At 44.1% G+C, this 25,673-nt stretch overlaps 1 protein-coding gene across 1 annotated transcript in view; it reads left to right on the forward strand.

The window, feature by feature from the left end:
* Positions 1–1,180: 1,180 nt before the first annotated feature.
* LOC144798577 (asialoglycoprotein receptor 2-like) overlaps positions 1,181–25,673 on the forward strand; it is a 47,832-nt gene continuing 23,339 nt past the window's right edge. Inside the window, exons 1-3 of the mRNA XM_078669527.1 lie at positions 1,181–1,321; positions 4,369–4,514; positions 7,904–8,020. Of these exons, the coding sequence (XP_078525653.1) occupies positions 4,442–4,514; positions 7,904–8,020 (190 nt within the window). The 5' untranslated portion in view covers positions 1,181–1,321; positions 4,369–4,441. The remainder of the gene's footprint in view (positions 1,322–4,368; positions 4,515–7,903; positions 8,021–25,673) is intronic.

The raw sequence follows: 25,673 nt of genomic DNA on the forward strand, positions 1-25,673 counted from the left end.
GTATTTTTATCGGTCAGGAGAAAACATGGCTCGTAGGATTGAGGTTGTGTTCGAGTCTTCATCAATATTTGTTTTGGTCGATGGGACATATTGTATTGTTTGAGGGAATACGTGGCCCTTAGAGGCAGAGGTAGAGTTTGAATCTGGATCAATATTTGAATTTGTTAGAGATGATACCAGCCACAATGTGACCTAGGTTATGTTAGAATCTGGATCAATATATTAATTGGTTGGCAACACACATGACTCATACGACTGATTCTGTGTTTGAGGCTTCACCAATATCTGTACTGGTCGGAGTGCACATGCCTGTTATGACGGAGGCTGGGTTTGATTCTTCATCAATATTACTATTGGTCGCCAGAACATATTTGTATCCGTTTGAGGGAACACTTGACCCTTAAAGACAGAGGTTGTGCTTGAATCTGGATCAATATTTATATCTATCGGAGAGAATAGCAGCCGCATAGAGACCTGGGTTATGTTTGGACTTGAATCAATATATGTATTGGTCAGCAATACACGTGCCTCATAGGCTAGAGTTTGTGTTCGAGTCAACATTGGTCAACAGTAGGCTTCGCTCACAGGTACTTGGGCTGTGATTGAGCCTTCTTTAATATTTATATGAGATAAATGGCTCTTCTGCACCATAAAGACCTAGGTTGTGTTTGAATTGGGATCATTATTGGTATTGGTGGGAAAGAAAAGCTTCTTCTTAAAGACTATGGTTTTGTTTGAACCTGAATTACAAGTTGTATTAGTAAGAAAGAACACCTGAGCACAGAGGTCCATGTTATGTTTTTGTCTTGATAAATTTGTGTCTAACTCAGAGGACAGAATTGTGTTAGAGGGATCTGTGCTTTACTGAAATCTGGATAAATCTTCGAACTAGTCAGGAGAACACCTGCCCAGCAGGAGTATAGATAGCTTTGGACCAAAATTGTATGTTACAATATTGTCATGGCACTGTTTATAGAAGACGTGGTGCCCATGACGGCAGACTTTGTGTCTTCTCTAGCAACGCGTAACTTTAGCAAATTGCAACAGCGAGCATCATGCAGATTTGATTTGAAGCGTCAGTCGCACGTTTGCTGCGAAATTGTGGTTCTGTGCAACTTCCCTTTTGATACATTGCGGAAGTCTCTGCCCTGGGACTACTTCATCCCAAGCCATAATCAACGCATACTGTAGAGTTGGTTCCTCAGCCGTGCACGTACTATGCGCTTCGTTGCTTGCCACCTGCACTATGTGAAAATAGAGGGGTGGACTTACCAGGAGGTACCGGGCTGCTGGCGAAGAGACCCACTCACCAAGCTGATTTGTAAGTAAAGAATGATGAATGGTCACCAGTGCAGACAACACTAAGTTCACCTTGGCTTGCTTCAGTGGTGTAACACAAGATCATAGGGGGCCCCCTGCAGTATATGAAGCGGTGTCCGTTAGTCTCCTATTTCTCACATCTATTCATTGGCCTTTTGCTGAAGGGTTGGGAGCTTCTGATTGGGGGACACCTTGCACCAGAGGTGCTGCATGGGCTTGTGTTACGCCTCTGGCTTGCCTCCGTCCCGTACAAATGACGCGCAAGAGTAACTCTGCCCTCTTAGTGCAAATATACTGAGTCTTAGGGTAACAGATTTTAGTGTGAGGAGATAATTAGTGGAATTATCTTTCAATAGAGCTACTGTTTACACCTTAGAACATAAAATTAAGAAAAAATAAAAAGCATCCATGCTCACAACAGTGTAAATTTGCATTCTATTTTTTGTTTATAACTTTTTTCGGTATTTGTCTTTACTTATCTCTCCTGTTTTACTTGGTTCTCTTAATAAATTAGAATAATTTATATTTGTATATTTTGATTTCTTTTCAACTACTTCAAGGATTTCGGCAGGACACGTTTCAGCTAAGCTCAGTGTGTTGTTTTGTTATATTTTGAAAAAAAGTTTACAACTAGAAGAAAATCTAATTTTTGTTCTCTCAAAGTTTCATTGCTATCTAAAGAGCAAAGGAAACCTTACAGAAATGTATGACAGGCACTATATTTCTATATGTTCCTCTGTCTTTCTCTCTAACCTCTGACCTCACGTTCTGGGGTTTTAAATACTTATTGCTCGTCCGGGTCTACCTTTTGGTCCTAGATTTGACACCGGAAGAATAGATAGTTTAGGGCTCCTCTACATTCTCTCGGCGACCACTATTTTTCCAGTTTTCAAACTTCAAAATAATGGAATGACGACCAGATTTTTAGGCTTGCGATTTTATAACTTCCATAGCTACAAATATATGCCCCCTCATTGTAGGTGACCAGGCTTCCATGCATGATTTATCGTTTTTTCAAATACATAAATAATCAAGAAAATAATACAATAAGCAGGCAATTTACCACATCAGGTTGTGCCCATGGTTCCGATCCGTGCCAGATTTTCAGGATTACCAATGACTATTTAAAAGAGTCCATTGATTGTATTTAAATTTATTTTCGTCCTTTATTCTAGCATGAGACAGTTTTCCTGGTCCTACTTTGGACACCCTGGTTTATATGAGCCGCCACCTCGAGCTTCCATTCCTTTTACTCCTGCCCTCAAGTTTCTTCCCTAATCCTCAATTTGTTTTTAAGGACTCTGTGGACCCCCGCTACTTTAACGTAACATACCTAATAATCTGCAAATCTGCCCCTACAGTTCTCCCTCCTCCCCCCACAGTTGCCTTTCGTCACCTCGGCAGTCTTCTTGGCACCAGAGGGTGGTTTATTTTTGCTGCAACACCCTCTGCACCCACTTCCTTCCTCTTTCACTAGTGTTAGACGTGTGGGAGTGACATTACTGACTCTGCCCCAGCTCAGCTAACTTTTCAAATGTTCTTGGAGAATTCTTCCTGTCTTCCTATAGCCTGTACACCTATGTGTACGACCCTTCGATAACATGCCAACATTACATATGATACGCACACATCTGCTACATGCTGCATACATTTCAGATTTCAACTAAAGGAATGGTTTCGAGCACACACAGATCAAAAATGAATTAAAAAAACGCCACTATTGGTGCAGTGCAACGCCAATATCTATATATATGAATATATATATATATATATATATATATATATATATATATATATATATATATATATATATATATATATATATATATATATATATATTGCTAACCTGAGACTAATGAAGTGACATTTTTGCCTACCTATTATTGTGTGTTAAAATGGTAAAATAGGAAAAGTATCCTGCCAAAGTGTGTTACTCATCATGGTGCATAATTTGCCTCTACTTGGTGCATAATTTAGTAAACCCAAGTGCATAATTTGATCCTTCTTTACTGAATAATTACTGTGACTCCTTGTATATGTAGCAATTATTGTGGCCAGTTGTAGAGATCTCTTTCTAGATGCTTAAGCAATAGGATTTTAGTTTCAAAACACGATGCTACTCTTTGCAGCACCCACAGAAGGATGGATGGCTAAGTTGGCCCTGCTCAGATTCATACCAGTTCTTTGGACAAGCATTTAGGGTGTGAATTACTGAAGATTTTCAATACCTTAACCGTTTCACTCTCTGGATTTCTATATGTTCCTAAACATGTTATGATAATTTGTACAGTGTAAGGGTAGTAAAATAAATATTTTAAGAATTTCTTTTCACTTTATTGAAAATAGTCCCAGCATGCTTGTGGAATGTTTGCACTGTATAATAAAGGATTTAATTGAAATAAAAATTAATAACCTGCTCCATTTAGCCGTGAATCGCAAGTATATGATAGCCTTCGACTCTAACAACTTGAAAATGTCCCCCGAGGAAAGCAATGTACCTCTGCCAAAAATTTAAATCACCATGTTCTTATTGGTTAGAGCCTCCTATCCTGGTCTTAAAGAGACAGAAACAGGATATTCATAATCGTTTTTGGATCTCAAGTCAAAATATGATCCAGGGCCCGTCTCTGGTTTTATCGCATCTCCTGTGACGTATAAGGTTACCTGTCCTATCAAGTAGTGCTTTTGTGATATATAAATTGATTTAGCAAGTGGCAGTGAGGGCCCTACAATAACCCTGACTTCTCCCCCTTGTGGGTACAGCCTGCCAGATATTCAGAATATCCACCAGAGAAAAAAGTTCATGCAATTTATATAATGGAAATCTTGTATATAGGTAAAGATTAACCTGAAAATCTTCTACAGTGGCAACTATTGAGGGCCGGTGTTGTACTTCCAACTTAGAACCGCCATTCATTCATCGGGTGAAACTGTTTGTTTATTTGTTTTGTAACAGAACAGTCAATCTTCAATTGTGCCATTCTTTCCCCGTTCCTACTTCTCCTCCAAAAGTATTTTGCTAGTAGATTTTGTCTTTACCCCTTGTAGCATCTCCGAGCAGCTGGCGAAAATGAATCTCCACTAAACCGCCCCGCGGCTGAGGAGGCGGAGCCTTACGAAAATGGAACCGGATGTTACCTATGCGGAGGTGAAATTTCGTGATGGAGCTAAAATAAAAGCAGAAATAAAAACAGGTATGATAGCTTGGTAGGTTTATCCAATGCAATTTAAGTAAATGAGTGACCCCCTTTTACTGATAATGGGCCTAAGTCGCGCAAAGTTTTCTACCATGACCAAGTGTTTCTTATGCCTCAAAATTCAAGAGGTAGTAAGAAATTCTCCAAACAACTCATAAAATGCCTCCAAGAGGTAAATGGATGCATTCAGGTGAGGTAATCCATTCCTCCAGTAACAGGATATATTCTGGTGATGGAAGGCCTCCATGAATTTACTCAATTATTATGACATTCAGAAGTAAATAATGCACAAGTCTGGGATTAGACTAACAATTACTGATAGGATATCACCAACTGGATATATTCGTGTATAGATATGATTTTATGCATTAACAGTATGCATTCTGGTGAGAAATTGCCATCCAGCATTAACCAGATATATTCTCATGAGCACATGCCTCTCAGCCATATCTAGATCTGCTAATGCCTCTCTGGATTAACTGGAATATATTCGGGGGAGGAATGCCTGTCGGTATGAATTGGAGATTGTGTGTTTTTTTAACTCCATCTAAGCACTTGGTACATTTCAGTGATGATTAACACCGGACATGATCTAGATAGTTTCTGGTTAGAGACTGATGGCTTTCATTTTTTTTTTATGGAGTTTTATATAGCACAAACTTGACCCGAATCAGGTATCAGAGTGCTTTACATAGCACCAGTTGCATTACACAAGGACACATACATATATATATATTTTTTGTTAGGCACAGGGCGATTAAGTGATTTGGCCAGAATCACAGGATGTTCAGAGTCGTTGCCGAGGCTCGAACCCAGTTCCCCAGTATTGAGGAAGACCGCCCTAGCCATTAGGCCAACTCCTCTCCCCCAGGCCAACTCCTCTCTCCCCATTCAATAACTGGATATATTCAGGCAACTGATTAACCACAAGCATTAACCAGTTATATTCTCATGAAGAAATGCCTCTACAATATCCCGATATTTTCTGTTCAACGAATGCCCATGTGGATTTACTTGAATATATTTTGCTGACGATTGCCTCTCTGCATCAACTGTACGTTGTCTGGTGTGGGTCCCCCTCTATGCATTAACAGTATATTTTTGGTGATTAACTCCTGCATGCGTGATCTAGATATTTTCTGGTTAGAAATTGGACTATTGATTAGAGAATGCCTCCATGCATTAACTAAATATATTCTGGTAAAGTTATGTATGTGAGTGTGTGTGCATTAACTGGATATATTTGGTTGAGTGAAGCCTTAGTTGGTCTTACTTGGTCAGAGATAGCTACACTCATTAATTGGATATATTCTGGTGAAGAAAAGCCACTGTGAATTAACTAGATGTATTATGGTAAATGACCACATAATAAATTAATTAATTAGATACATTTGAGGAAGGAACGTCTTTCGACATTAACTAGATCCACCCTGGTGTTCATAATTTTTTTTTTCCTGTTGCTTTTAAAGGTAGCATATTTTACTATTAATCTTGATTAGCGACTTTACACTATTATCAATTGTATACCATTGAGTTTTAATTTTCTGCTTTTTACAATGAACTTTCATCATTGACATTTTTTTCACATTTTGTTTTTAATACATAACTGTTAGATTTATTTTTGCGGGAGACAGCTTTAATAATTTGTGTTTGTCATGGATTTTGAGACTGACCGCTCTCTCCACTGAATGTTTATAAGCAATGCTCTTCCTTTTCGCATAACTTTTGAACACCCTTTCTGTTTGTCTTCACATTTTTGCTTCATTATTCTTGGGAAAAAAACATTTATTTTATTTAAACTTGGCTTAGGTATTGAAGTTCGTAATATCTTAATGTGTGTTGTATTGGATGGTTTATTAAGTACCACACTAACTGCACCTTCAATACCTCATTTACTAATGTAAGCTTTCTTGCCAACTCGATTGATTGTGAACCAAGGTTGCACTCAGTGAAACCCCTTTATCTGTGAGGACTGCCTATTTGACATACTCAATTAGATCAGTTTCTCAGAGTAATGAGTATATGGCTCAGTAAAACTTTTAGTGGGTGAAGGGACCTCACATTTCTATTGCAAATGGTGTTGAATCTACTTTTGATTTGCAAAACAATTCATTGTCTAGACCCTGGCTACCCAATCCCTGCATGCCTTAGAATTTCAAATCAGGAGGAACAAGAAACCCAAGATTGTTTTTCTTGTATTTTCCTGCTTTTCAAGATAAGGGGAAAGGCATTAAAGAGACATGCCACCACTACTTTACCGCTCTTTGCTGCTCTATAGCATGAATAAAATATAGCATCTGACACAATACCTAACCACTACGGGCCATAAGTATGAAGGTACTGATTTGCGATTCTGAAATAGAGATTTTTAAGAAATTGCTATTTCAGAATCGCAAATTGGTATGTATGTACAAATTCGCTTTTTTTTAGCGAATTCTTAGTATTCCTTTATTGCGATTAGCAAATTGCGAATCGCAATTAAGGAATACTTTCCCATTCATTTCTATGGGCCAGGAGGCCCATAGGAATGAATGGGAAGGTATTCTCAATTTTGCGATTCGCAATGTGAAAATCGCAAATTGAGAATAATTTCAAGGGTGCAGGGGTGTCCAAAGGACACACTGTTGCTCCCCTGAAATATGCATGGGTGCACATGTGGCACACATACATGCCCTAAGGGCATGTATGTGCGTCACATGGCACTTTGAAAAATGCTGAAATGTGCATTTTTCAAGGAAATCGCAATTTACCACCAACTAGAAGGCATTTTGCAATTTGTTTTGGCTTCATACATTGCATTTAAGGAATCGCAAAATGTGCGATTCCTTAAATGCAATTGCAAAATAAGGAATTGCAAATTTTGCGATTCCTTATTTTGCACTAGATTTTACTTCATACATATCATTTTGCTAATTTGCATTCGCAAAGGCCGAAATTCTGCGAATTTCGGCCTTTGCGAATGCGAATTTGCTTCATACATATGGCCCTACATCTCATAATAAGTTTTGATAAGCATATGTGGAGTAAGAGTAGTAAATATATACTTTCTTTGTCCATGTAGTAGTAGGCAATTTCATTGATTTTGTAGGCCAATATTATAGTCCTTGATATTGTGTCATACAACTGTTAAAAGGTACCACTATTGCAAATATTAACAAGCTAGTTGGATACTTGTGAATAAAAGTGAGAATAGGAAAAGTGATCAAAAAATATGTATTTAGCGGTGAAATGAAGAGGGCTTTTCCATTTAGAAAAAAGGAGGAAGATGTGAAGGAAAAAATTGCACAAGAAAATATTAGTTTTTTAATGGTTTTAACCTAGGTGCTTTTTCAAACATATGGTCAACATCCTCTTAATAATCAAATTAATGGTCTTTGTGTTTCTAGATGCCAAGACAGACTCCCAGGCTCAGGCCGTGAAAAAGACATCACCAAAGATCTTGATAGTGTTATTGTTGGTGATCCTCATTCTGCTAGCAGGATTGTGTGTTCTGATAACTCTCTGTAAGTACCTTGTGTTTTACTAATCATCCTAATCTAGAGGCCAGGTATTGTTTCTTGATTCCGACAAGGTCACCAGAAATGTATTTCTTCCAAATCATTGGTATACCAAGACTTTTTTAAACCTCTGTTTATTAGTATCATGGAATGGTAGAGATTATACATCGCGATATATGACAGACAAAACTGTTTGTTTTGCATATAGGAACATATTAGAGTTGAGGTTAATTGTGTGCAAGTAACCAATCATAGTAGGGTACCTTAACAGACACATGGGTAGGTTCTCTTGGCAACATACAATGTGTGTGAGTGGGGCGCGTAGGGTTCATTGACATGCATGTGGATAAAGGCAATACATTTCTTTCTAGTGGCCTTTTGGGTGTGGGGCATTCCGATCGGCTCCATTGTGGCAGTTTCCATCAGCATCTATAGGCTCATTCGTCTCGGTGTTGGGGTGGGGGGGGGTGAATACTGAACCCCCGGAGAGTTTGAGGACTCTACCAAACTCTGGGTGAATTTCCTCCAAACATCTGACATTGGTCTTCTTTTGGAGCCACAGGCTTCTTCCTGGAGTAGAGCTTCCTCCTCCTCCCTGGCCCTGTATTCAACCTCGATAGCCCATCTGGTATAGAGCGGGCCCGATGTCGACTTCCGGTTCTTAACTATCAACTTCCTGACCAATGCAGGCGCCAGGTCAACCAGTCTGTTATCGCTTTCTTGGGATAGGACAGAGGAACCCTCTCATCAGGTATGTCTCAGGTGACATATCTATTTTGATTCGAAGGATTTGCTCAGGTGTTTGACAACCCGTGTCCAGTATCCCTGTATAATCAGGCACATCCGTCCCATATGGTTGAAGTCTGCATGGTCACAGGTCCTGGATCCCACCGCTGCCACCAATATGTTGGAACTGGGGTCACCAGTCCCCTAGGGTAGCATGGCACGAGCGGGAAGGCATCCGAAAGCACATGTGTTAAGCGATCATGCAGCACACACTCACACTGAGACAGAAACCTGGGCACGCAATAAATGACTCCACTCCAGAGCTTGTATAAAAACAAGTGATTTGTATTAAGATAAATAATCAGATAGATAGAGCAGGATCAGGGAAATCATAAATTCATTTAAAATACATGTGTCTCAAGACTTGCGATCAATATTAGATGAATAAATATCCGTTCTGCAATAAATATTAAATATTGGATCAATAAATAGTTAAATACATTTTTAGTGGGACACAGGCCCGACCTACGCCTTGCTTCTTGGTCAGTACCTGAAAGGAATACATCTCAAAGTCATAAGAACAACACTGCATTAAGCATCAATATCCATTTCCTCAGGTAAACAAAGGGACAGTTCCATAACAGAAACATCTCCCCGCTGTAGGAATAAACAATTTGTTAAGTGTAGTTCAAACATTTCCTTAAATATGAAACATTTCATTTGCCACAAAAGTATGTGGACGTAACTCTCCTCCTGTAATAGGAATTAAACATTTCATTAAGAATAATTATTCCATATAACAAGGTTGGGCATCCCTTTGGGAGAACTTCTCATTGGGCCCAGCTAACCATTGCATTAGCCAGCACTAACTAGGAGAAAACATTGCAATCTAGGTAACCATCCCCTTGTGCAGGTTTAACTGTATCAGGGCTACACCAACATTCCATCAGGGAAGTAGAAATCCCTACATTGAGCAGGTGTAAGTAGATCTCTGTTATAGCAGGGGTATGAGACCCTTCCCTGGGCAGGAGTAAACATTGCCTCAAATGAGGTCAACACCTTTCATTAGGCATAAAGTATTTCTTTAGGCATCACACACCATCCTATTACCTGATGCCTGAACAGGCAGGGCCTTCCCCCTATTAATCAGGAGCCTACAGGTAAAGCATTTCCTGCAATAGAGATAATCAGTTTAGCAGAAGTAAAACACTTCACTGAGGGTAAAACATTTCATTAACCATTTCCTTAGGCAGGAATGAAACTCCTATGGCAGGAATAAAAACACGCCACTGCGGATAAAACATCTCATTAGGCAGTGTAACTATATCCTTATAGCATTAACGTTCCCCTACTCAGCAATCAACAGTTAACAACTCTTCAAGGCAGAGATAACCATTTTTAACAGGCAAGCCTGAGCTTAGAAGACTTGGTTTATGCATGTAAAGCCTTTTAGTAAATGTAAACATTTCTTTAAAGCAAGGAGCACCTCACTCCATAACTGTGGGCATGTGCTCCACCTTTCAACCAACATGAATAAATGTTTCATTAGTCAGCAGACACAGTTCATTATGCAGCTGTTGGCGTTTCCACCCCCAGGCCAGGATCAACATTCTAATTCCTACATTAAGCAGGCATAAACCTTTCAGCACCCAAGAGTAATCCTGTAAATAAGTAGAGGTTATAACACTGGGGCAGGGGTGTAATAAAACTTCTATAGTTCAGAATAATCCTGGTTCCAAGCAGGAATAACCACTTCAAAACTCTTCCCCAATCATAGGTAACATCCCCCTAATCAGGAGTAAACATTACAGGGAAGGAATCAGGCATAGGCATTTCATTAAGTAACTTATAAATAGAACATTGCTCATTGCTAGAGAGCAACATCTCATTAAGCAAGCACAGGCCTTGCTTTAGATTAGTAAAACATTTCTGTTAATTAAGGTGAACATTTCAATAAGCAATTCAGTAAAGCATTCTCAATGAGCATTTTACTATGCCTTGGACTCCCCTATGCAGGGCTAAGCCATCGCAGATGAACTCAGTATGTCTTTAGGCCTACGCCGGAACCAGGGCCCAAACAGTTAATGAATGGCAAGCCTGTCCTCAGGCATAAACAGTAACTTAATGGCCTCCACGTCACTAGAGGCACATAGGGGCCAACAGGTGGGCACTTAAGGTCAAAAATACATAATTTCTCTGGGGCCTACAAGAGAGCGCTTGGAGTGAAATTACAGCGCTTCCCTGGGCACTACCTCAGTTCCTCACATGACAGCGCTTGGCCACAGGCAATGCTGGGGACAGCGCTTCAGCAGGCAATCAGGTTTAGATAATAGCACCCTGCAGGTACAGCACTTCACAAGGCAGCAACCCCCTTCAGTACCTCAGCACTCTTCACAGGGACAGCAAAGGAGCGTTGGGGGAGCAGGGAGTCAGCGCTTCAGAAGGCAGCAACTTCTAGAGCCACAGAAGTTCTTGGTGACACAGCGCTTCAGGGGGATAGCGCTTTTCAGGATTCACAGCGCTACGATATAGCAGGCAATTTACAGCAGAGGTAGCGCTCGGCAGACAGTTCATTCCAGGTAGCGCTGCTGAAGGGCACCACAGAATATAGCGCTTCAGGCAGGAATCACGCCCAGGATTCTAGCGCTTCACAGACAGCAGGGTGTAGGGCTATAGCGCTTTGGCCCACACAAGGTGGGGGCAAGACCAGCAGGTCTAATAACATTCAGTTCAGGGTGCTGCAGTTCAGGCAAATATAGCGCTTCAGAAGGCAGCAACCCCCTCCATTACTTCAGCGCTCTTCACAGGGTCAGCAAGGTCAGCGCTAGATATACAGGACAGGTGACACCCCAGTAGCAGGTTAGCAAGGGAGACCCCAGGTGACATCAGGAAACACAGGGTCAGTACCGCGCCAATACCTGTTTGCTTCTTCAAAAGTCCTGTGATGATTTAATTTCTTCTTAGCGCTTTAGGTTTCTTGCGCCCTTGTAAATAGAGGCTTAGTTTCTTGTTGGCGTGATGTTTCTTGCGCCCTTGTAAATAGAAGCTTAGTTTCTTGTTGGCGTGATGTTCCTTACGCCCTTAGTTTTGTTGCTTGGTTTCTTGTTCCTTGAAGGGGGGAATAGTTTGGTGGCTGGTGTTCCAAGTTCTTCTCAGCCAATCTCTTCAAGTGGTCCCTGGGGGTTCCCTGCCGCGGGGTTAGGTCAGTGGGGGGGGGTACAGGATGCCTCAATACTTGTAAAGCAGCACACTAGGCCCTGTCATTCCAGCATCATAAGACCCTGCCCTGACCCCCACTGCCTATCCTCCTGCGTAGGTACTTCCCCAGGTCTCCCCTTAGTCCCTCTGACAGGAAAGTTTTCCTTCCTTTCCTTATACAGTGCCAGTTGACAGTTGGCAGTGGCAGTTGGTGTCACCTCACCTGTTCCAGAAGGTTCCAGGGGGTTCTAGGAGGTTCCACCATTCTACCTGTGGGCAGGCTGGCAGGCTAAGTTGATACATTGTTTGGAGGGTTCCAGCCAGGCCCTAGCCACTAGAATGCGCCCACTAAACCCCGCTGCAGCAGCAGTGGTCAGTGGCAGCCATGTTAGGGGTATAAGACACCTGCATCTTAACATCAGTTTCACAGTACACAGGGCTTTCCTCACTACACAAGGCCTATACATTGTTGTTACCATGAGGGCATTCTGATTTAAAAGGGAAATAAAAAGGCGAAACATTTTGGGGAAAGGGCCAAGTCTCACACATCTCCCCCCCAGCCAAAAGCCAGGGTAGACCGATCATTCCCTTGATGGGCTTCCCTGCTTGGGGCGGAAAAAGGTGGACGCAGGCCCAATACCACCATGACATTCTCGCTAATCCAACCACCCCACTGGTGTTCCTAGTGGGATGCGGCCAGGACAGACCTCCAATCCAGATGTCTCTGGCCCTTACTCTCTCTCAGAGTGGGGGGCAGTCGCCCCAGGCCCGTGGTACCTTTTTCCACTCTCCTCCTCAACCTAGGGTCTAAACCCTTAAGTTGAATTGGTGACAGGGGCGAGACCTACCTCTCCCTGCACCCCCTCCCAGGGTTCCGCACCCTCCCACCTGGAGTAGTACCCCTGAGAGTCACAACCGGGGGAACTCTGAATACAGAGATTCCTCCCGCCAGGTCAGGCAACCCCTGAACCTGGCCACCCAACCCAGGATCTTTAACCCCGTGGCTGGACCGGTGCCAGAGGAGAGTCCTTCCTCCCTCTGCACCCCCTTCCAGGATTCCGCACCCTCCTCCCCGGATAGGTACCCCTGGAAGTCACAACCGGGGGAACTCTGAATACAGAGATTCCTCCCGCCAGGTCAGGCAACCCCTGAACCTGGCCACCCAACCCAGGATCTTTAACCCCGTGGCTGGACCAGTGCCAGAGGAGAGTCCTTCCTCCCTCTGCACCCCCTTCCAGGGTTCCGCACCCTCCTCCCCGGATAGGTACCCCTGGAAGTCACACTGGTAGGGTCCATAGTTACTGGTACCCCACCCTCCAGGTCAGGCAATCCCTGCACCTGAAACCCCAGTCCAGGTTCTACACCCCGTGACTGGTCCAAACCCCGAACCTCGGGTACGCTGCCACCATGGAAGTACCTGGCACACATGATTTCAAGGTCTTCAGCTCTGTCTCTGTTTAGCTGAAGCCTGTGCACCAGCTTCCCTTCCTTCATTGCAAGGCTCACACTCTCCCTTTTCTGCTCTAACCTCTTTGACGACACCCCCCCCCTTCCAAGGTTCTCTGGTGTGACCGCCTCCCTGGGTGTGACCTGCCCCTCCTGTCCCCATCCCCTCTCCCCTCTGGGTGGGCTCCTACCCATGCCCCAAAGTGGTACGGAGTTCCTTCTTCCCTCCGCCCAACAGGCACCCCCATCCCCTGACACAACACTCCAGTGCCAGGTGAGGACTCAGATAATTCAGGAAAAAGGTTCTAGGATGTGGCGACAGAATGAGGTCCAACAGGCCCTGATACACTCACAGGCTAGACAGTGGAGGGGTCAATTCCTAAGGCTTGCACACACAATAATTGTGCAGCCCAATTGCTGTGCACCCTGTCCCAATGGAGGGTGCTGCATGGTCACAGGTCCTGGATCCCACCGCTCGACACCAATATGTTGGAACTGGGGTCACCAGTCCCTTAGGGTAGCATGGCACGAGCGGGAAGGCATCCGAAAGCACATGTGTTAGGCGATCATGCAGCACACACTCACACTGAGACAGAAACCTGGGCACGCAATAAATGACTCCACTCCAGAGCTTGTATAAAAACAAGTGATTTGTATTAAGATAAATAATCAGATAGATAGAGCAGGATCAGGGAAATCATAAATTCATTTAAAATACATGTGTCTCAAGACTTGCGATCAATATTAGATGAATAAATATCCGTTCTGCAATAAATATTAAATATTGGCTCAATAAATAGTTAAATACATTTTTAGTGGGACACAGGCCCGACCTACGCCTTGCTTCTTGGTCAGTACCTGAAAGGAATACATCTCAAAGTCATAAGAACAACACTGCATTAAGCATCAATATCCATTTCCTCAGGTAAACAAAGGGACAGTTCCATAACAGAAACATCTCCCCGCTGTAGGAATAAACAATTTGTTAAGTGTAGTTCAAACATTTCCTTAAATATGAAACATTTCATTTGCCACAAAAGTATGTGGACGTAACTCTCCTCCTGTAATAGGAATTAAACATTTCATTAAGAATAATTATTCCATATAACAAGGTTGGGCATCCCTTTGGGAGAACTTCTCATTGGGCCCAGCTAACCATTGCATTAGCCAGCACTAACTAGGAGAAAACATTGCAATCTAGGTAACCATCCCCTTGTGCAGGTTTAACTGTATCAGGGCTACACCAATATTCCATCAGGGAAGTAGAAATCCCTACATTGAGCAGGTGTAAGTAGATCTCTGTTATAGCAGGGGTATGAGACCCTTCCCTGAGCAGGAGTAAACATTGCCTCAAATGAGGTCAACACCTTTCATTAGGCATAAAGTATTTCTTTAGGCATCACACACCATCCTATTACCTGATGCCTGAACAGGCAGGGCCTTCCCCCTATTAATCAGGAGCCTACAGGTAAAGCATTTCCTGCAATAGAGATAATCAGTTTAGCAGAAGTAAAACACTTCACTGAGGGTAAAACATTTCATTAACCATTTCCTTAGGCAGGAATGAAACTCCTATGGCAGGAATAAAAACACGCCACTGCGGATAAAACATCTCATTAGGCAGTGTAACTATATCCTTATAGCATTAACGTTCCCCTACTCAGCAATCAACAGTTAACAACTCTTCAAGGCAGAGATAACCATTTTTAACAGGCAAGCCTGAGCTTAGAAGACTTGGTTTATGCATGTAAAGCCTTTTAGTAAATGTAAACATTTCTTTAAAGCAAGGAGCACCTCACTCCATAACTGTGGGCATGTGCTCCACCTTTCAACCAACATGAATAAATGTTTCATTAGTCAGCAGACACAGTTCATTATGCAGCTGTTGGCGTTTCCACCCCCAGGCCAGGATCAACATTCTAATTCCTACATTAAGCAGGCATAAACCTTTCAGCACCCAAGAGTAATCCTGTAAATAAGTAGAGGTTATAACACTGGGGCAGGGGTGTAATAAAACTTCTATAGTTCAGAATAATCCTGGTTCCAAGCAGGAATAACCACTTCAAAACTCTTCCCCAATCATAGGTAACATCCCCCTAATCAGGAGTAAACATTACAGGGAAGGAATCAGGCATAGGCATTTCATTAAGTAACTTATAAATAGAACATTGCTCATTGCTAGAGAGCAACATCTCATTAAGCAAGCACAGGCCTTGCTTTAGATTAGTAAAACATTTCTGTTAATTAAGGTGAACATTTCAATAAGCAATTCAGTAAAGCATTCTTAATGAGCATTTTACTATGCCTTGGACTCCCCTATGCAGGGCTAAGCCATCGCAGATGAACTCAGTATGTCTTTAGGCCTACGCCAGAACCAGGGCCCAAACAGTTAATGAATGGCAAGCCTGTCCTCAGGCATAAACAGTAACTTAATGGCCTCCACGTCACTAGAGGCACATAGGGGCCAACAGGTGGGCACTTAAGGTCAAAAATACATCGTTTCTCTGGGGCCTACAAGAGAGCGCTTGGAGTGAAATTACAGCGCTTCCCTGGGCACTACCTCAGTTCCTCACATGACAGCGCTTGGCCACAGGCAATGCTGGGGACAGCGCTTCAGCAGGCAATCAGGTTTAGATAATAGCACCCTGCAGGTACAGCACTTCACAAGGCAGCAACCCCCTTCAGTACCTCAGCACTCTTCACAGGGACAGCAAAGGAGCGTTGGGGGAGCAGGGAGTCAGCGCTTCAGAAGGCAGCAACTTCTAGAGCCACAGAAGTTCTTGGTGACACAGCGCTTCAGGGGGATAGCGCTTTTCAGGATTCACAGCGCTACGATATAGCAGGCAATTTACAGCAGAGGTAGCGCTCGGCAGACAGTTCATTCCAGGTAGCGCTGCTGAAGGGCACCACAGAATATAGCGCTTCAGGCAGGAATCACGCCCAGGATTCTAGCGCTTCACAGACAGCAGGGTGCAGGGCTATAGCGCTTTGGCCCACACAAGGTGGGGGCAAGACCAGCAGGTCTAATAACATTCAGTTCAGGGTGCTGCAGTTCAGGCAAATATAGCGCTTCAGAAGGCAGCAACCCCCTCCATTACTTCAGCGCTCTTCACAGGGTCAGCAAGGGCAGCGCTAGATATACAGGACAGGTGACACCCCAGTAGCAGGTTAGCAAGGGAGACCCCAGGTGACATCAGGAAACACAGGGTCAGTACCGCGCCAATACCTGTTTGCTTCTTCAAAAGTCCTGTGATGATTTAATTTCTTCTTAGCGCTTTAGGTTTCTTGCGCCCTTGTAAATAGAGGCTTAGTTTCTTGTTGGCGTGATGTTTCTTGCGCCCTTGTAAATAGAAGCTTAGTTTCTTGTTGGCGTGATGTTCCTTACGCCCTTAGTTTTGTTGCTTGGTTTCTTGTTCCTTGAAGGGGGGAATAGTTTGGTGGCTGGTGTTCCAAGTTCTTCTCAGCCAATCCCTTCAAGTGGTCCCTGGGGGTTCCCTGCCGCGGGGTTAGGTCAGTGGGGGGGGTACAGGATGCCTCAATACTTGTAAAGCAGCACACTAGGCCCTGTCATTCCAGCATCATAAGACCCTGCCCTGACCCCCACTGCCTATCCTCCTGCGTAGGTACTTCCCCAGGTCTCCCCTTAGTCCCTCTGACAGGAAAGTTTTCCTTCCTTTCCTTATACAGTGCCAGTTGACAGTTGGCAGTGGCAGTTGGTGTCACCTCACCTGTTCCAGAAGGTTCCAGGGGGTTCTAGGAGGTTCCACCATTCTACCTGTGGGCAGGCTGGCAGGCTAAGTTGATACATTGTTTGGAGGGTTCCAGCCAGGCCCTAGCCACTAGAATGCGCCCACTAAACCCAGCTCCAGCAGCAGTGGTCAGTGGCAGCCATGTTAGGGGTATAAGACACCTGCATCTTAACATCAGTTTCACAGTACACAGGGCTTTCCTCACTACACAAGGCCTATACATTGTTGTTACCATGAGGGCATTCTGATTTAAAAGGGAAATAAAAAGGCGAAACATTTTGGGGAAAGGGCCAAGTCTCACACATCTCCCCCCCAGCCAAAAGCCAGGGTAGACCGATCATTCCCTTGATGGGCTTCCCTGCTTGGGGCGGAAAAAGGTGGACGCAGGCCCAATACCACCATGACATTCTCGCTAATCCAACCACCCCACTGGTGTTCCTAGTGGGATGCGGCCAGGACAGACCTCCAATCCAGATGTCTCTGGCCCTTACTCTCTCTCAGAGTGGGGGGCAGTCGCCCCAGGCCCGTGGTACCTTTTTCCACTCTCCTCCTCAACCTAGGGTCTAAACCCTTAAGTTGAATTGGTGACAGGGGCGAGACCTACCTCTCCCTGCACCCCCTCCCAGGGTTCCGCACCCTCCCACCTGGAGTAGTACCCCTGAGAGTCACAACCGGGGGAACTCTGAATACAGAGATTCCTCCCGCCAGGTCAGGCAACCCCTGAACCTGGCCACCCAACCCAGGATCTTTAACCCCGTGGCTGGACCGGTGCCAGAGGAGAGTCCTTCCTCCCTCTGCACCCCCTTCCAGGATTCCGCACCCTCCTCCCCGGATAGGTACCCCTGGAAGTCACAACCGGGGGAACTCTGAATACAGAGATTCCTCCCGCCAGGTCAGGCAACCCCTGAACCTGGCCACCCAACCCAGGATCTTTAACCCCGTGGCTGGACCAGTGCCAGAGGAGAGTCCTTCCTCCCTCTGCACCCCCTTCCAGGTTTCCGCACCCTCCTCCCCGGATAGGTACCCCTGGAAGTCACACTGGTAGGGTCCATAGTTACTGGTACCCCACCCTCCAGGTCAGGCAATCCCTGCACCTGAAACCCCAGTCCAGGTTCTACACCCCGTGACTGGTCCAAACCCCGAACCTCGGGTACGCTGCCACCTTGGAAGTACCTGGCACACATGATTTCAAGGTCTTCAGCTCTGTCTCTGTTTAGCTGAAGCCTGTGCACCAGCTTCCCTTCCTTCATTGCAAGGCTCACACTCTCCCTTTTCTGCTCTAACCTCTTTGACGACACACCCCCCCCTTCCAAGGTTCTCTGGTGTGACCGCCTCCCTGGGTGTGACCTGCCCCTCCTGTCCCCATCCCCTCTCCCCTCTGGGTGGGCTCCTACCCGTGCCCCAAAGTGGTACGGAGTTCCTTCTTCCCTCCGCCCAACAGGCACCCCCATCCCCTGACACAACACTCCAGTGCCTGTGGTAAATAAATAAATAATACCTCTATTTTTGGATGAATAAATGAATAACAGATAGCTCAATAAATAAGAGTCAAGATTCGAGGTAGTAGGAGTTTTGCAGGTTTAATACAGCATAAGGACAGGAACAGGACAACCTGCACAGGAATAGGAAGGCAGGGCCCAGCAGCTGCTGGGGCTGGATCTGGGATGAGCGCGCTAAGGAAGGATAACTTTTTAATAACAGTGCATGAGCATATATACATAACGCAAACACATAGCATTACATTGCAATAGGCGTAGCAGTGGGTGGAGCAATAGGCGTGATGCGTAGCAGTCGCGAAAGATAAGGGTGAAAAGAGGTGTAACAGGGCGTATACATAGACATGTGATGCAAACGTAACAGAATATGTCATGAATGGGGCGGAAACCATGGAGGGGGCTACCTGAGGAGCCGGGACCTCTAACCTGATGGTGCGCGCAAACTGGCAATGACGTATCACTAGGAGAAGCTGGGGGCTTCGAACTCTGTGCTAGGAGCAGAGACTGAAGTCTGGAGAGTCAGGGCGACATGTACCTAAGCAGTATCTAGTATCTGATGTTTTAGGGAACATGTTGATATGAACTAAGAGTCAGGAGGGGAGAGGCTAACGGACTCTAAGACTGGAGCATGCATTATTCTACATGTAGTGCGTGATGAAGAATATTAAATGACCATTAAAATGCAGTATTTCTCTAGCGTGGAGACGTAAAGGCTAGACAATGACGGAAACTATTGATGCGATTCAGTAGCTTAGGAATGCAGAGAAGGAGTACTGAACTGATAACTGGAATCATAACATACTCTTGGCAGACTCAGAGGCAGAGCCAGGCTGAACCGGGCACTGCGAGGCAGGAAGTAAGTGAAGGGTCGAGGATACAGGTGGGGGCTGTATCGCTCCTCAGCGAGGCTTCAGGAGACAGGAGCTGAATCTGGTGTCCAGGCCCTTCTGAGGCCTAGAAACGGGGACTTTACAATGGAATAACGTGCACACTGAGAAACGTGGCAACGTAACTTTACATAGGCCTGATATTCGTAGTATTCACGAGAACTGGAAACTGGCATACTAGAAGTGGACACAACTGTAATTGCGTCTATAAACAAACATAGGGAATGCATATGCATATTTAATCATGCACATATAACATATGATGGATGACACGTAGGGACACAGAACATGACAAAATTTACTTTTCCACATGCCAGGTGAGGACTCAGATAATTCAGGAAAAAGGTTCTAGGATGTGGCGACAGAATGAGGTCCAACAGGCCCTGATACACTCACAGGCTAGACAGTGGAGGGGTCAATTCCTAAGGCTTGCACACACAATAATTGTGCAGCCCAATTGCTGTGCACCCTGTCCCAATGGAGGGTGCTGCATGGTCACAGGTCCTGGATCCCACCGCTCGACACCAATATGTTGGAACTGGGGTCACCAGTCCCCTAGGGTAGCATGGCACGAGCGGGTAGGCATCCGAAAGCACATGTGTTAAGCGATCATGCAGCACACACTCACACTGAGACAGAAACCTGGGCACGCAATAAATGACTCCACTCCAGAGCTTGTATAAAAACAAGTGATTTGTATTAAGATAAATAGTTAGATAGAGCAGGATCAGGGAAATCATAAATTCATTTAAAATACATGTGTCTCAAAACTTGCGATCAATATTAGATGAATAAATATCCGTTCTGCAATAAATATTAAATATTGGATCAATAAATAGTTAAATACATTTTTAGTGGGACACAGGCCCGACCTACGCCTTGCTTCTTGGTCACTACCTGAAAGGAATACTTCTCAAAGTCATAAGAACAACACTACATTAAGCATCAATATCCATTTCCTCAGGTAAACAAAGGGACAGTTCCATAACAGAAACATCTCCCCGCTGTAGGAATAAACAATTCGTTAAGTGTAGTTCAAACATTTCCTTAAATATGAAACATTTCATTTGCCACAAAAGTATGTGGACGTAACACTCCTCCTGTAATAGGAATTAAACATTTCATTAAGAATAATTATTCCATATAACAAGGTTGGGCATCCCTTTGGGAGAACTTCTCATTGGGCCCAGCTAACCATTGCATTAGCCAGCACTAACTAGGAGAAAACATTGCAATCTAGGTAACCATCCCCTTGTGCAGGTTTAACTGTATCAGGGCTACACCAACATTCCATCAGGGAAGTAGAAATCCCTACATTGAGCAGGTGTAAGTAGATCTCTGTTATAGCAGGGGTATGAGACCCTTCCCTGGGCAGGAGTAAACATTGCCTCAAATGACGACAACACCTTTCATTAGGCATAAAGTATTTCTTTAGGCATCACACACCATCCTATTACCTGATGCCTGAACAGGCAGGGCCTTCCCCCTATTAATCAGGAGCTTACAGGTAAAACATTTCCTGCAATAGAGATAATCAGTTTAGCAGAAGTAAAACACTTCACTGAGGGTAAAACATTTCATTAACCATTTCCTTAGGCAGGAATGAAACTCCTACGGCAGGAATAAAAACACGCCACTGCGGATAAAACATCTCATTAGGCAGTGTAACTATATCCTTATAGCATTAACGTTCCCCTACTCAGCAATCAACAGTTAACAACTCTTCAAGGCAGAGATAACCATTTTTAACAGGCAAGCCTGAGCTTAGAAGACTTGGTTTATGCATGTAAAGCCTTTTAGTAAATGTAAACATTTCTTTAAAGCAAGGAGCACCTCACTCCATAACTATGGGCATGTGCTCCACCTTTCAACCAACATGAATAAATGTTTCATTAGTCAGCAGACACAGTTCATTATGCAGCTGTTGGCGTTTCCACCCCCAGGCCAGGATCAACATTCTAATTCCTACATTAAGCAGGCATAAACCTCTCAGCACCCAAGAGTAATCCTGTAAATAAGTAGAGGTTATAACACTGGGGCAGGGGTGTAATAAAACGTCTAAAGTTCAGAATAATCCTGGTTCCAAGCAGGAATAACCACTTCAAAACTCTTCCCCAATCATAGGTAACATCCCCCTAATCAGGAGTAAACATTACAGGGAAGGAATTAGGCATAGGCATTTCATTAAGTAACTTATAAATAGAACATTACTCATTGCTAGAGAGCAACATCTCATTAAGTAAGCACAGGCCTTGCTTTAGATTAGTAAAACATTTCTGTTAATTAAGGTGAACATTTCAATAAGCAATTCAGTAAAGCATTCTCAATGAGCATTTTACTATGCCTTGGACTCCCCTATGCAGGGCTAAGCCATCGCAGATGAACTCAGTATGTCTTTAGGCCTACGCCGGAACCAGGGCCCAAACAGTTCATGAATGGCAAGCCTGTCCTCAGGCATAAACAGTAACTTAATGGCCTCCACGTCTCTAGAGGCACATAGGGGCCAACAGGTGGGCACTTAAGGTCAAAAATACAGCGTTTCTCTGGGGCCTACAAGAGAGCGCTTGGAGGCACAATTACAGCGCTTCTATGGGACATTCAAGAAAGCGCTTGAAGTGAAATTACAGCGCTTCCCTGGGCACTACCTCAGTTCCTCACATGACAGCGCTTGGCCACAGGCAATGCTGGGGACAGCGCTTCAGCAGGCAATCAGGTTTAGATAATAGCACCCTGCAGGTACAGCACTTCACAAGGCAGCAACCCCCTTCAGTACCTCAGCACTCTTCACAGGGACAGCAAAGGAGCGTTGGGGGAGCAGGGAGTCAGCGCTTCAGAAGGCAGCAACTTCTAGAGCCACAGAAGTTCTTGGTGACACAGCGCTTCAGGGGGATAGCGCTTTTCAGGATTCACAGCGCTACGATATAGCAGGCAATTCACAGCAGAGGTAGCGCTCGGCAGACCGTTCATTCCAGGTAGCGCTGCTGAAGGGCACCACAGAATATAGCGCTTCAGGCAGGAATCACGCCCAGGATTCTAGCGCTTCACAGACAGCAGGGTGCAGGGCTATAGCGCTTTGGCCCACACGAGGTGGGGGCAAGACCAGCAGGTCTAATAACATTCAGTTCAGGGTGCTGCAGTTCAGGCAAATATAGCGCTTCAGAAGGCAGCAACCCCCTCCATTACTTCAGCGCTCTTCACAGGGTCAGCAAGGGCAGCGCTAGATATACAGGACAGGTGACACCCCAGTAGCAGGTTAGCAAGGGAGACCCCAGGTGACATCAGGAAACGCAGGGTCAGTACCGCGCCAATACCTGTTTGCTTCTTCAAAAGTCCTGTGATGATTTAATTTCTTCTTAGCGCTTTAGGTTTCTTGCGCCCTTGTAAATAGAGGCTTAGTTTCTTGTTGGCGTGATGTTTCTTGCGCCCTTGTAAATAGAAGCTTAGTTTCTTGTTGGCGTGATGTTCCTTACGCCCTTAGTTTTGTTGCTTGGTTTCTTGTTCCTTGAAGGGGGGAATAGTTTGGTGGCTGGAGTTCCAAGTTCTTCTCAGCCAATCCCTTCAAGTGGTCCCTGGGGGTTCCCTGCCGCGGGGTTAGGTCAGTGGGGGGGGTACAGGATGCCTCAATACTTGTAAAGCAGCACACTAGGCCCTGTCATTCCAGCATCATAAGACCCTGCCCTGACCCCCACTGCCTATCCTCCTGCGTAGGTACTTCCCCAGGTCTCCCCTTAGTCCCTCTGACAGGAAAGTTTACCTTCCTTTCCTTATACAGTGCCAGTTGACAGTTGGCAGTGGCAGTTGGTGTCACCTCACCTGTTCCAGAAGGTTCCAGGGGGTTCTAGGAGGTTCCACCATTCTACCTGTGGGCAGGCTGGCAGGCTAAGTTGATACATTGTTTGGAGGGTTCCAGCCAGGCCCTAGCCACTAGAATGCGCCCACTAAACCCCGCTGCAGCAGCAGTGGTCAGTGGCAGCCATGTTAGGGGTATAAGACACCTGCATCTTAACATCAGTTTCACAGTACACAGGGCTTTCCTCACTACACAAGGCCTATACATTGTTGTTACCATGAGGGCATTCTGATTTAAAAGGGAAATAAAAAGGCGAAAAATTTTGGGGAAAGGGCCAAGTCTCACAAGTTGAACATCTAGGTCGCAGTCCCTGATGAACCCCACACGTATCCCCCACTTTCTTAGGGGAGAGATGGGTATAATGTAGATAATTAATTGGAGTGAACTTCAGTCTATTGTTTCGGGATAACGATTGTACATAGGCCATCATTTTATCCCTTTCTCAATCCAGTATATGGTAACCCAGGGTAATTTCTCATCTGTGTTTGAGTCCTCAGAGGTCTGGACATATCATATAATTTAGGAATTTACATGTCCAAGTTATTTGTTTGCTACTACCCAGAGTCATAAGTGAATGTAGGACCATGTATTATGTGGGCTCATTGTTGCCGAAGTCCAAAGCCATGTAACTGTATGGAGTAGCGCCCCCGTATGTCAGAAACTCTCCAGGTGGCAGGTCATAGTCTGCTGTCAACTGTTCAAAGGATAGGACTTCTCCATTCTTGCAGCAATCCTCGACCGTAATGAGACCCACTTCTGTCTATTGTATCATCTGGTGGGATGTAAAGAAGGCTCAATTAGATGCTCCACAATAGGTATTTCCAGGGAGTACAGTGGGCTTTCCGACGTAATTTACGCACTTGTCCTCCAATACCGCAAGCCTATCAATAATAGCCTGGACGTCGCATGGGGTTTGGCTGTTTTATCTAGTATGGGAGATGTTAAGACACTTTGGTTGGGTATCTCACCCATGTTACCCGTCTCTTTGACCCCCTCACCATCTAGTTGAGTTATCCACTGCAATTGTGCAGCCAATGAGTATAATTCGAGATCTGGGACATCCAGGCCCCGGTAGTGATTGTATTTTTAAGAGAGTCAACTTGTGTCTCAAATCAAAGCTCAACAGACCGTAACCTTCATACCATCTCCAAGAAAACTGTCTCCTTCCACAAGTAAAAATCTGACCGCTGACATTCAAGTGAACAATCACACAACTTATAATGGTTTTAAATGGGTTCAAACTTGAAATTCCCAATCTTAAATTCTCTTTAGGTTCAAAAACCAATTCAGATGTGTACTAGTTATGGAAATTTTGGAGTGGCTTTAGCTCCTTTGAAATTATTTTGAGTAGAAATTTAAATTTTCTTAGAATTAAATTTTGTTTCATGAAAATGGAGCAATTTGTTTACTTATGAACTCATGGGTAAGTGACTTCACCAGCGGAAAGATATGGTAGAGGATGGACGGGCTTGGTGCTCGCAAAGTGGCTTCAAGGATCAGTCTAGAACTTTACAAACTTTTCAAACTAGCTAAACACCATGATATCTATTTTTACTATGCATGCTCAATAGTGATTAATCCCTTTTTATATCACTTTATGCCAATGCCTTCCCATTTCCAAACGTGTTAACAAAAGAGTACAATATTTTGTAGGTCTGTGATCCTTGGCTCAGAGGGCTACATAATAGCTTAATTGGTGGTCAGTAATAACACTTTTAAAACACAATTCAAGCTTTGTTTCAAATCCTTTTAAATCAATCTGTTTTCTTTCATGTATTTCTCAATTAGTAAAGTCCCTCCACAGTAACTTCCTCCATCTCATATTCTTATGGTTACTTTTGCAATTTAGAGAAGTTAATTGCTCAATTTTATTTTTTTGTTGCTATGTTACGTTGCACTGTTTGCAATCTAAGATTGGTAAGTGTCCTATTCCCTTACATACATTACTCCATTTGTATTTCATATCCGTAGGACTTGGATTTCTTGCCCCCTATGTATATTAAGATTCTAGCCAGAATAATATACTTAAAATGTCTTGTCTAATTATTGAAAACTACTTAATGTTTATAAAGGCCACAGCTTTAAAATCACTTTATGTCCTCATTATTATATTGGTTTGTGATATTCTCCTCCTCTCAGTTGGATATATCTCTCCTTTATTTGATCCGAATCTCCGATTCAAGATGCAACCTAATTGTCCTCTGGAATTGTGAGACAAGCCTTTCCTCGGTCTTTATATTCATATCTTGTTTCTTCTCAAATCCTACATTTATGATCGATTAACCCTTTTTTGTCTGTATTTTCCAC

Source organism: Lissotriton helveticus, chromosome 12, assembly GCF_964261635.1.
Source record: "Lissotriton helveticus chromosome 12, aLisHel1.1, whole genome shotgun sequence".
Lineage (NCBI taxonomy): Eukaryota > Metazoa > Chordata > Amphibia > Caudata > Salamandridae > Lissotriton > Lissotriton helveticus.